This window comes from Phascolarctos cinereus, unplaced genomic scaffold, assembly GCF_003287225.1.
Source record: "Phascolarctos cinereus isolate Bilbo 61053 unplaced genomic scaffold, phaCin_HiC Scaffold_2;HRSCAF=192, whole genome shotgun sequence".
Taxonomy (NCBI): Eukaryota; Metazoa; Chordata; class Mammalia; order Diprotodontia; family Phascolarctidae; genus Phascolarctos; species Phascolarctos cinereus.
The window spans coordinates 302,518,514-302,531,878 of record NW_027555625.1 but is presented as its reverse complement, the minus strand read 5'-3'; the positions used below and the strand labels follow the sequence as shown (position 1 = coordinate 302,531,878).

General features: G+C 40.8%; 1 protein-coding gene across 3 annotated transcripts in view; it reads left to right on the top strand.

Annotated features, from left to right (window-relative positions):
* LOC110194982 (prostaglandin G/H synthase 1-like) overlaps positions 1-13,365 on the top strand; it is a 61,764-nt gene that overhangs the window by 31,778 nt on the left and 16,621 nt on the right. For all 3 annotated transcript variants that reach the window (XM_078150144.1, XM_078150143.1, XM_020967611.2), the window contains 4 exons: positions 9,767-9,883; positions 10,049-10,189; positions 10,979-11,122; positions 12,293-12,474. In XM_078150144.1, coding sequence (XP_078006270.1) covers positions 9,767-9,883; positions 10,049-10,189; positions 10,979-11,122; positions 12,293-12,474 — 584 coding nt within the window. The remainder of the gene's footprint in view (positions 1-9,766; positions 9,884-10,048; positions 10,190-10,978; positions 11,123-12,292; positions 12,475-13,365) is intronic.

Below are 13,365 nucleotides of genomic sequence, written 5' to 3'. Positions count from 1 at the left end.
TGGCCTGAGCTTCCACAGGCTTTAAACCCAGCTCCGACCCTGGGTCCAGCTGCAGCAATTCTCTGCTCTGAGCAGATCCCACAACGAACACAATGCTGATGACCTCGGCTGAGCTGGGCAAGAGTGCGGGCAAGGATTTCCTCAGGGAGAGAAACCATATTTCTTTCAGCAGTAGCTGCCTTCTAATTCATGATAACCAGATTCCATTGCTATTGGTGCTTTATACTTTTCTATGTACTTTTGTATCCATTTTCTCATTAGAGCCTCACAATACTCCTATAACATAGGTACAAAGGTATTATAATACTCATTACAATTGTAATTATTATGATTATAAATATATTATAGCAAATATAATCTATATAAGAAAATATAACAATATAATCAATATAGCATAATTGATTTAATTATAATACTTATCATATTACTGAAGAAATCAGCAAAATGACTTAACCCAAGTCTCATAGCTAGCATGTAGCAGAGCCAGGACTTGGACCCACGCTTCCTCAGAGCAGTGTAGTGGACTTGTAGTCAGAAGACCCAAGTACAAATTCAGTTTCCTACCTTTCCCATCTCCTCATAACATCCCATCATGATCCAGTGACATCAGCTTCCTCGCTGTTCCTTACACAAGACACACCACCTCCTGACTCTGGACATTTTTGCTGGCCACTGTTCCCTATGTCTGGAACGCTCTTCCTCGTCACGTCTGCCTCTTGATTTCCCTGTCATCCTTTAAGTCTCAGCTAACGTCACAGCTAGGGCTCCCCTTTTTGCAAGAAGCCTTTCTCAGTCCTCCTTAATCCAAGTGCCTTCCTTCTGAGATTATCTCCTATTTATTCTGTGTCTGACTTGTTTGTACATAGCTCTTTGCATGTTGTCTCCTCCATTAGACTAGAGGCTCCTTGGGGGCAGGGACTGTTTTTCTTTTTCTTTTTATCCCCAGTGCTTAGCACAGTGCCTGGTTATATGATAGGCACTTAATAAATGCTTACTGACCTCACTTGACTTTCTTTACTTACTGGCTGTGTAACTGTGGACTTTATGAGCTTCATTTTCCTCATCTATAAAACAGGATTAATATTATTCCCTCAACTTCCTTTCAGGAATGTTTTGTGAAATGTAATTTGTAAACCTTAGAGCATCCTAAGCTCTGACAAATATTATCGATGTATGAATAGGCATTTATTAAGGACCTGTTATGTTCCAGGCACTGTACTAGGCAGTGGGTATATCAATTCAAAAGCAAGACAATCCCTGTGTCCCCAAGAGTACTGTCGTTCTATTGGGACAGGGATTTTTCACCTGCTGTCTGTGAACTTCTTTTTAAAATATTTTGACAACTATTTCTTTTTTAAATTTTATCTCACAAAACCTTATTTAATTTCAAGTAAGAGTGTTATACATACATTTATGGTGGCCAACAAAAGGCATAGAGATGGGAATTTATTTTCCTATAAGTTGACAGTGATTTGATAACTGTATTTCAATGTAATTGATTTCCTTTGTAATAATTAAGTATATTTTATTTTATGCATTTAAAAACGTTTTGAGAAGGGATCGATAGGTTTCACAAGACTCCAAAAGGATCAAAGACTCCTGTATTAAGGGAATATAGCATGTTCACATATAAGAAATACAAAATATAGAAACATACAAACACACATACACAATAAGGATGATTGGGGTGGGGGGAGGAGACTAATGACCAGGAAAATTGAGAAAGGTCTCTTGAAGAAAGTAGCATTGGAATTAGTCCTTGAAGGGAGCTAGGGTTCTGAAAGGTGTAGGACCTAATTCTAGTCATGGAGGTCAGTCTGTTCAAAGGCACAGAGATAAGAGATGGCATATTATTACTAGAAACAACAAGATGGCTAATTTGGTTAGAATATAGAGTTTGTGAAAGAGATTAATATGTAATAACCCTGAAGCCAAATTATGGAAGGCAGCAACTGTCAATCTAAGAAATTCATGTTTTATCTTAAAGCCACCAGAGCTTCTTGAGCTGAGGAGTGATGTGGTCAGACCTGGGCTTTTGCAATATCAATTTGGCAGTTGGGAAGAGGATGGATTGGAGAGGGGCAGAGGCTAGATTTAGGGAGATCTATTGGGAGAAAGTTATTATAGTAATCTGAATGAATGGTGAAGAGGGCCTGAAACTAAGGTAGTTGTGGTATGAGTCAAGAGAAGGGCATGTTTTGTAAGATGGTCTGGAGGTAGAATCGACAGGTCTTTGTAGCTGATTAGCTAGGGAGGGTGAGTGAGAGTAAGGAGTGGAGGATGCCTTTTTAGCCTTGGCTCTGGGTGACTGGAAGGGTGATATTGCCTTCAACAGAAATAGGGAAGCTAGGAGAAAGGGTGGCTTTAGGAAAAAGATAATGACATTGTTGTCTTTTTTTTTTTACCAAAAAAAAGTACATGAGCACCTGCGTATATAAAGCAGAACACAAAGAGAAGATTGTGTGTGAAATTGTGAATTTCTATTTCATACTTGCTTTTTAAAAATATATAATAAATTCAACCTTTACTTTCAAAACAGTCCTGCTTGTCCGTGCTTCCTTTGGAACTTCATCTGCATTCCTCTGAGTGCTTTTAAAATGCTTCAATGGATCTCCTCTTTTTTCTTTTCTTTTTCTTTTTTTTTTTGACATCACCATTGCTACCCTAATTAAAAAAGAAAAAAAAAACTTGTTACAAGTAAGTGTGATCAAGCAAAAACAAATTCACACAAGGGCATGTCCAAAAATGTATGTCTCCTATTGCACCTTGAATTCATTGCTGCTCTCTTTTAGGAGGTAAGTAACATCCTTCATCATAGATCCTCTGATGATGTGGTTGGTTGTTGTTTTAATCGGAATCTTTAGGTCTTTTGACTCATCTGGCTGCTTACAATACTTTTGTTTTTCTTTACAACTTGTTGCCATTGTAAACATTTTTCTTCACGTTCTGCTTACTTTGCTCTGTACCAGTTCATACTTCCCAGGATTCCCTTTTGCCATTTCTTATGACATATTGATATTACATTTTATTAACATACCACAATTTGTTTGGCAATTCCTTGAATGATGGGCCCTCAGTTTCCAATTTTTTGCTTTTTTTTTTTTTGCTTTTAATCTTTCCTTCAGGACCAGGAAGTTTGATCTGCTTATGACTATTCTCTTCCTGTTATTATCCTCTCTCTTAATTCCTCCCTTCCTATTCTTGCCTATCTTTCTGTTGAGTTTGATGTATTTCTACACTAGTGTGTGTGTGTGTCTGTATTCAACCCCTATTTGTCTAGTTCATATAAGAATGACATTTCTCTGACATCTGTTCTCCTTACCCTTTACTCTACAAACTTTGTACATACCCTTGAGAAATGGTAAGTTCCACCCCATTCTTCCTCTTTCATATATTCATGTGTTCCTTTTATCTTCTCTTTTGTTTCCCATCTGAAACCCTCAGAACAAGATTCTTCTTCAAAATGCTTTGAATATATTAATGTTCCAAAGAGACACTTGCTTTTTCTCTTTCTCTTAGAATGTTAACCCTTCATCATCATACAGTCCTTTCTAATTCCTCAAATATGTTTATTTTTCAAGGTTCCTCTTGAGTTTCAAGTTTCTATTTTGAAGTTCCTACCCAGTTATGGACTTTTCATTGGGGATGTTTGAAAGTCCTCTTATCTTTTAAAGATCCTTTTTTTTGGGGGGGGGCGGGTGAGAAGAAGGGTTATGTTTAGCTTTGCAGGATAAATTAATCTGGCCTGCAAGCCATTATTTTTGCCTTTTGGAATATTGCATCCCAACATCTCTTCTCATTTGTAGTGGAAGTTGTCAGGTCTTATATTATCTTGATTATGATTCCTTGGTATTGGAACTGGCTGCTTACAATATTTTTTCTTTGACGTGGAGGCTCTGGATTTTGGCCATAATATTCCTGGGTGTTTTCATTTTGGACTTTCTTTTCAAGAGATGATTGGTGGATTCTTTCTGCTTTTATTTTGCTCTCTGGTTCTAAGAGATCTGGCAATGTTTTCATTTATAATTTCTTGGAATATATTGCTCAAGGTTTGTTTGTTTGTTTTTAAATCATGATTTTGGGGGAATCCAGTGGTTCATAGGTTGTCTCTCCTTGATCTTTTTCTATTTCACTTGTTTTTGATACCAAATATTTTACATTTTATTTTTTCAATCTTTTGATTTTGATCTAACATTTCACATAATTAAATGGAGTCATGGATTTCTGTTTGGTTAATTCTAATTTTCAGGGAGTACATTACTTGGTGAAAAACTAAAGTTTACCACTTTCTGTTCTAAGTTATTTAGAACTAAGCCATTTATTTATTCTAATCTATATTCTTTCAATTCTTTGCTCTTAATAGAAGTCCTTTGGTTAATTTTTTATCTCTTTATTTCTTTTAGGTATTCATGTTACCTTTGTAGAAAATCCATTTTTTCCTTTTAGTCTCTTCTTGCAGTGGCTTTGGAATTACTTTCTCCTCCAGCTAGCTGGTGCATTGGAAAGAGGGCTAGGTGTGGAGTCAGGAAGACCTGAATTCAAATACAGCTTCTGACATTTACTATCTGTGATACCCTGGGCAAGTCACTTAACCACTGTCTGACTCAGTTTCTTCAACTGTAAAATGAGGATAATAATAGCACCTACCTCACAGGGCTCTTGTGAGGATCAAATGAGATTTTATATGTAAAACATTTAGCATAGTGTCTGGCACATATTAGGTTCTTAATAAATGCTTATTAACCTCCTTATCTTTCCCCTGGTTGGATTTTTGGATATTTCTGGATCTATCATAGTTCTTTATAGCAGTCTATATCTTCTTCTTTTTACTTATGTCTGTAGCCTCAGTTTCTGAATTGGGGCTTTGTGCCAGGTCCAGAATCCATCTCCTGCTATTCTTTTTAAAAAAATTAATTTATTTATTTTTAGTTTTCAACATTCATTTCCACAAGATTTTGAGTTCCAAACCTTCTCCTCATCTCTCCTTTCCCCCTGTCCCAAGACAGTGTCCATTCTGAATACCCCTTCCCTTAATCTGCCCTCCCTTCTACCACCCTTTGCCCCCTTCTCTTATCCCCTTCCCTTTCTATTTTCCTGTAGGGCAGGATAGATTTCTATACCCCATTGCCTGTATATCTTATTTCCCAGTTGCATGTAAAAACAATTTTTAACAGTCATTTTTTAAACTTTGAGTTCCAAATTCTCTCCCATCCTCCTTCCTCATCCATCTTTATTGAAAAGGGAAGCAATTCAATATAGGTTATACATGTGTAGTCATGCAAAACACTCCCATAATACTCATGCTGTGAAAAACTAGCTGTATTTCCCTCCATTCTATCCCGTCCCCCATTTATTCTATTCTCTCCCTTGACTCTGTCCCTTCTCAAAAGTGTTTGCTTCTGATTACCCCTTCCCCAATCTGCCCTTCTTTCTATCATTCCCCCCTTTCTTATTCCCTTCCCCCCTATTTTCCTGTAGGGTAAGATAGATTTCCAAACCCAACTGAGTGTGTATGCTATTCCCTCCTTAAGCCAAATCTAATGAGAGTAAGATTCACTCATTCCCTCTCACCTCCCCCCTCTTCCCTTCCACTGTAGAAGCTTTTTTTGGCCTCTTTTATGTGAGATAATTTACCCCATTCTACCTCTCACTTTCTCCTTCTCCCAGTACAATCCTCTCTCACCCCTTAATTTTATTTTTTAGATATCATTCCTTCACATTGAATTAACTCTGTGCTCTCTCTCTCTCTCTCTCTCTCTCTCTCTCTCTCTCTCTCTCATATATATAATATATATATATATATATATATATATATATATATATATGTATGTATATATATGTGTGTGTGTGTGTGTATACGTATATATGTATATGTATATTATATATATACACACACACACATACGTACATACACACACACACACACACCACACACACATTCCCTCCAACTACCCTAATACTGAGAAAATCTCATGAGTTACAAGTGTCATCTTTCCATGTAGGAATGTAAATAAACCAACTTTAGTAAGTCCCTTATGATTTCTCTTTCCTATTTACCTTTTCATGCTTCTCTTGAGTCTTGTCTTTGAAAGTAAAGTTTTATATTCAGTTCTGGTCTTTTCATCAAGAATGCTTGAAAATCCTTTATTTCATTGAATATCCATTTTCCCCCTGAAGAATTATACTCAGTTTTGCTGGGTAGGTTTTAATCCTAGCTCCTTTGACCTACAGAATATCGTATTTCAAGCCCTATGATCCCTTAAAGTAGGAGGTGGGTGCTAAATCTTGTGTTATCCTGATTGTGTTTCCACAACATTTGAATTGTTTCTTTATGGTTGCTTGCAATATTTTCTCCTTGACCTGGGAACTCTGGAATTTGGCTATAATATTCCTAGGAGTTTTCCTTTTGGGATCTCTTTCAGAAGGTGATTAGTGAATTCTTTTAATTTCTATTTTGCCCTCTGGTTCTAAAATATCAGGGTAGTTTTCCTTGATAATTTATTGAAAGATGATGTCTAGGCTCTTTTTTTTTTTGATCATGGCTTTCAGGTAGTCCAATAATTTTAAAATTATCTCTCCTGGATTTATTTTTCAGGTTGGTTGTATTTCCAATGAGATATTTCACATTGTCTTCGATTTTTTTCATTCTTTTGCTTTTGTTTTGTGATTTCTTGATTTCTCATAAAGTTATTAGCTTCCATTTGCTCCATTCCAATTTTTAAGGAATGAGCTTTTAGACTGCACTTTTAGACATCCTTTTCCATTTAGCCAATTCTGCTTTTTAAAGCATTCTTTTCCTCATTGGCTTTTTGGACCTCTTTTGCCATTTGGGTTAGGCTATTTTTTAAGATGTTATTTTCTTCAGTATTTTTCTGAATCTCCTTTAGCAAGCTGTTGACTTGTTTTTCATGATTTTCTTGCATCACTCTCATTTCTCTTCCTAGTTTTTCCTCTACTTCTTTTACTTGCTTTTCAAAATCCTTTTTGAGCTATTCCATGGTCTGGGACTGATTCATCTTTTTCTTGGAGGCTTTGGATGTAGGAGCTTTGACTTTGTTGTCTTCTTCTGGTTTGATCTTCTTTGTCACGAAAGTAAGATTCTATAGCCTGAGTATTTTTCCACTGTTGGCTCATTTTCCCAGCCAATTACTTGACTTTTAAACTATTTGTTAAGGTAAGGGTCTGCTTCCAGTGTGGAGGGTGTAACTGTCTCAATCTTCAGGGGTTTGGGTGCAGCAATTTTCAGAGATACTTCTAGGAACCTGTAAATTTTCAGTTCTTCCAAGGTGGTATGATCAAAGGAGAGGTGTTTACTCCTTTCTTGGCCTGTGCTGTGGTCTATAAGTGACCACAAGCACTCTTTTCTGCCTTGGAACTGTGAGGAGGATTCCCTCTTCACTGCCGCCATATATTCAGCCACACTAGTGCTCCTCTTTGCCCTAGGACTGCCATCCAGGACTATGACCTAGATCCAAGCACAGGCAAAGAGAATCTTGCCTCAGTGCCAGCAAAGAGATCCCTGAAATCCCCCTCTGATCAGTTGCTTGATCCCCCACATCTGTGAGCTGAGAGCAACACCAATGCTACTGCCCCAGGGCCACACCAGGGCTGGGGCTAGGACCGCCGCTCCTCTCTCATCCAGGTCTGACAAACCTTCCCTACTAACCTTCTGAGTTGTCTTTGGTGTTTATGGGTTGAGAAGTCTGGAAACTGCCATAGCCGCCCATGATTCAGTCCCTAGAGGCCTGCTCCAGGTTTGCTGGGACCCCATCTTTGCTCCTCTCCCAGCCTGGTGCAACAGACCTTTCCCATCGACCTTCTAGATTGTCTTGGACTGGAAATTTGTCTCACTCAGTCCTTTTGTGGGTTCTGTTTAGAGCCATTTTTTTACAGGTATTTGGAGGGGTTTGGGGGAGAGCTCAAGCAAGTCATTGCTTTCACTCTGCCATTTTGGCTTTGCCTCTGGCTATTCTTTTGAGTGCTCTTTTGAGTGGGGTGGTCAACCCTGCTTGATTTTCATCTCTACTTAAATCAACTCTGATAATAATAATAGTAATAACAATAACAATAATAGCAGCAAATGTTTATATAGCACATACCATGTATTATCACATTCGATCCTCATAACAATCCTAGAAGGTTAGTGTTATTATCATCTCCATTTGGCAGTTGAAGAAACTGAGGCAAACAGTCACCCAAGGTCACACAAGCTGGTAAGTGTTTGAGGCCAGATTTGAACTCCATTCTTCTTGACTCCTAGGCCAGCACTCTATCCACTGTGTCATCTAGCTGCCTGACCTCTGCTTCTTGGGTTTAGGTGCCCCTGGACCTTTGAGATTCAGATGACTGGATTTTCAGGGCCCTTTATGGTATTGCAGGTCAGAGTTCTAGGAACTCTTGGAACTGCTGGTCTTAGGGCATTCTGGTCTGAGCCCTACTGCCATGGCTGGACTGATCACCGCCACTCCTGGTCATCTGCAAGCTCCTTACTGGCAGTTTTCCATCCCTCCACCCCACATAGTGAGACCTCGTGGGAGTCTCTGTTTTTGTTGGCTCTGAATACAGAACGTTGAAGGGTATACACCTCTGTGGCCTGTCTGTGGTCACACTGGTTAGTCACTGTCTTGTTTGTCTGCATGGATGCTGGCTTTTCTTGCAGCCCCCTTTCCTATTACCAGTAGGCTATTTGGTTGATTCTTTATGTAGTTCTGGGGGAAGGGGGAATATGTCTTTCACTGTAGTTTCTAATTGGATTTCTTGGTCATTATTTTGTTTGGTGTGGTATTTTTCCTTTTTTGTGGGAATGGTTATGTGGCAACCAGGCTGCCTCCACTGAGGTGGTCATCTTGACTGGGTCTAACATTGATCTTCAACATGTTAAGTTTGAGATGAGACAATATGGGACATCCAGCTGGAACTATCCAACAGGAAGCTGTAACCAGACTGTCTCCCTCAAGAGAAAAAGGAAGTTTGGATGTATAGATATGAGAGTCATTTGCATAAAGATGAGTTGTTGCCATGGAAGCTGATAAGATCACCAAGAGAAGATGGCTAGAGAAAGAATAGGAGGGTCTATGACATAGTCCTTGGATAGGGGTGTGACATGGGTTAAGATCTGTAAAGGAAAATAAGAAAGATTATTCAGGCAGATAAGAAGAGACCCCCCAACATCAATGTCATAAAAACTCAGATGAGAGAGCATTAGTGGTCTTCCTCAGGATTGGTTCCACCAGATTCCTTGTCAGGTAGTTTGGATGCCTGAATGTATGGTGGTGGGGGGAGGTAGGTGAGACGCAGGTGGTGTCAGGATGGTTTATGAGGTGGGAAGAAGGAAGGCTGGGGCCCTGGCAGATTCCTCTCAGAGAGGACCAGCATTGAGTTGGGGGAGGGCAGGGGAAAATCTGGCATAATGGATCTGGAGTCAGAGGACCTGGGTTTGAAGCCTGACCCTGCTACTTATTATTTTTGTGACACTGGGAAAATCATGTAACTTCTCTGGGCCTCAGTTTTCTTAGTTATAAAAAGAGGCAGGTGGACTAGGTGCCGTTTATATCCCCTCTGAGCTCTAATTGACATGATCCTATGTACATGTGTAAAGGAGGGGTGAGTGCCACTGTGGTACTTGTCAGGGGAGAGAACATGGGGGACATACTCCCTGGCACTTTGAGTCTTCTGTGGATTGGTCACTAGTAAGAAATTGGGGACTATTTTATGGAGTACTCAGAGATGCTTTTTTTTTTTCATTTTGTATCCTATCTCCCCACAGTGAATCCCTGCTGCTATTTCCCCTGTCAACATAAAGGTGTCTGTGTGCGCTTTGGCCTAAACCACTACCAATGTGATTGCACACGAACTGGCTACTATGGCCCCAACTGCACCACCCGTGAGTACTTCTCCCTGCGCCCCCAATCCTTTATCACCTTTGCCTCCCCTTCCCTCCCTTCCTGTGCTCCCTATCCTTCCTGCCCTCTTGCATCTCCACATCCCTCTAAGCCTGGGGGGAAGGCTGTCTGATGAGATTTCTGCCTCCTACACCCTCCCACACCAGCGGAGCTATGGACTAGAATCCGGGAAGCCCTACGCCCCAGTCCTTCCTTCTACCACTTCATCCTGACCCATGGTCGGTGGATCTGGAACATTATCAACTCTACCTTCTTACGAGATTTTCTCATGAAGCTTGTGCTTACAGGTACGTCTCTGCTCCAACCCCTGTCACACCTTGGAGAGATCTCCATCCATGAGTATCTATTCCTGATACCTAAAAGGAGCTAGAAGGGAACTTTGAAAATGAAGTGTTGGGATATAGAGCATAGTTTGTAATCTGAAAGATATCTCAGAACAAATTAGAAAGTTAAGACTGGAGAAATTAGAATGTTAAAACTGGAAAGGACTTTAAGACATAGACTACCAGAAAATAGAGCCAGAACGCTTGAATTCTCTACCCCAATTGACTGTCGACACTCCCTCTAACCCAAGGAGGCCAATGGGTAAGTACTGAGTCTGGAGTGACTACATTGGTGCAGGGGACAGCAGCTTTAAGGGAATTATGAATTTGGGGTGGGTCTGGGCCTTGGGTTCCAGTTAATCTGTGGAACATCAAACCAAGATGTCCTGCCTCACTAAGTCAGAGGAATTCACAGCATCTGATAAGGCTCAGCAGACATGAATACTGGAGGCAGTTTGATGTCAGATAAAGCTTTTACGAGCTAGGCTGGAGCCTTGGGGTTCCCTTGACCTTATGTCCCCTATCTTCCCCTTCAGACTGGGGCAGTGTTCTTTGTGGAGGGGAGGGCCTCTCTTCCTTATCAGCCTGGGCAGTTTCCTGAGGTCAAGGGTTGTCTCTCTGTCCCCCTTCCCCTTTCCACTGGGTGTGCTCTGCCCACGAGGGTCCTGTCTCCTCTTCTGTGAAAAATCCCTGAGGGCAATGGCCTGAAGGCCTATATGTCCAAGTGATTGTTCTGTCCCTCTCCTCCTAAAGTTCGAGCAAACCTGATTCCTAGCCCACCTACCTACACCTCGGAACATGGCTACATCACCTGGGAGTCCTACTCCAATTTGAGCTTCTATACTCGGGTACTAGCTCCTGTACCTGAAGATTGTCCCACTCCCATGGGGTTCAAAGGTAACTCTTTGGCTTGGGGTGGGGGGTCTTAATGATAACAACCCAGGGGCCAGTGGTGAGTGATAAGGGTCTCCTTAATCTTAGGCTATATTATGGTCATAGGATTTAGAGCTGGATAGACCCTTAGAGGTCATCTAGTTCAATTCCTATATTTATAGATGAAGAAACTGAGCTTAAGTGACTTTCTCAAGGTCACACAGCCAAGAAGTAGCTAAGCCTGAGTTCAGACTCAGGTGCTTTGACCCTAGATCCAGAGTTCTTTCCACCAAACTACAATTTATAGAGATGTAGTGTCTGAAGAGAGGTAGATAGTTGTTTTACCATCTTCTGCCCTGGTCAAACTCCATCTTTGTTGAGTTCTGTGTCCTGCATATTAGGGGAACATTGACAGTCTGGCAGAGTTTCCAAGGAGGACCGACAGAATGGTGACACCATGACATCTGAAAATCAGTTGAAGAAACTTGGAATATTTAGCCTGGAAAAGAGCAGATTTAGAAAGGACAGGATATAGTTCTTCAAGTATTTGAAGGGATAGCACATGAAAGAGATTAGATTTTTACTTGGTCACAAGGACAAAACTAGTAGGGAAGGATGAGGTAGAGCAAGGAGGAGAAAGGTTGCCATAGCAGAGGCAGATTTCAATTCAGTATAATGAAAAACTTGCTAGCACTCACAATTGGACAAAAGTGAAATGGGTCATGCCTTGAGAAGTAGTGAGTTTCCCCTTCACTGTCAATCTATAAGTACAACCTAGGTCACCCGTTGTTGAGGATGCCCTAGAGAATGCTCAGGAACCATTGGCTCTAGAGGACCTCTGAGTGGCTGTCCAACTCTCAGATTTTGTGATTCCCTCAATTGAGTCTCAGAACAGCCCTATGGAGTAGGCAAGGAGGAAATTGTTATCCTATCACAGATGAAACTGAGACTGCAAGATATTCAGTAACTTCCCCAAGCTAATACAGTTGAGATAGTATACAAAGCGGATTATAACCCAGCTTTCCAGACTTTTGATCATTTGCCTTTTGGGGTACATTAACCCAATCTGACATAATTGAGTTGGGGAGTGGGGGGATGGCCCTGGAGGTATTGAGGGGAGAGAAGCAATGTCCTTTGGTTGGCTAGATCATGCGTACCTCCTCACCTGCTCCACCCTGGCTCCTCTCCTCACAGGGAAGAAACAGCTGCCAGACCCAGAGTTGCTGGCCCGACGCTTCCTGATGCGGAATGAATTTGTGCCGGACCCTCTTGGGACCAATCTTATGTTTGCCTTCTTTGCTCAGCACTTCACCCATCAATTCTTCAAGACATCTGGCAAGATGGGCCCTGGCTTCTCCAAAGCCCTGGGCCATGGGGTGAGCCCCTCCTAGGTCCTCTCCTTGTTGACCCCCATTCCAGGGCTGTCCCTAGTGGGATATTCTCCCTGCAACTTTTTTATATTTATTAAATATAACAAGAATTCATGTAAAGACCTTGACATTTGTAGTCAAAGGATCTGACTTTGTCACCTTGAGAAAGTGATTTCTGTTCTTGAGGCCTCAGTTTCCTCATCTGAAAACAAGGGAATGGACTTGATCATCAAAGTCCCTTTTGGAGTGGGAAAGATCTTTGGAGTTAGAAGACAGGGAGATACTGTGGTATGGTGGGAAGTGTGGAATATGGAGGCAAAAAACCCAGGGATGAATCCTGGCTTTGCTCCTTCCTACTTATGTAACCTAAGCTCCGCTCTCTAGCTCTCAGTTTTCCTGTCTACAAAATGAGGGAGTTAACGCTAGGTGAGCTTTGAGGTTCCTTTCAAGTCTAAATCTATGACCCTTCAACCTATATTTGAGTTGCGGCTCAAACCCATCATCATAATATTTAGAGCTGGAATAGTTCTTAGGTTTTTTATTTTACAGATGAAGAAATTGAGTATTAGAGAGGGCAAGTCATTTGTCCAAGGTCACACAGGTGAGAAGTAACAGACTCTGACTCCAGATTCAATGCTCAAAGCTATATGACCCTCAGGAAGTCACTTTATCTGTCTGAGAAGTTGCTTCATCTGTAAAGTGGGCTACTAATCCTTATAAAGCATCTACTTACCTCAGGTGGTCATAGACAGGGTTCTTTGTAGACTAAAGTTTTATAGAAATGTGACTTGGTAATGATAATGAGACTGAAGGTTCTAAATACAAACAAATGACTTTACTCTCCCCAAGAGTACTTTTCTGTATGTGTGTGTGCACGTGTGTCTGTTTACATGTGTG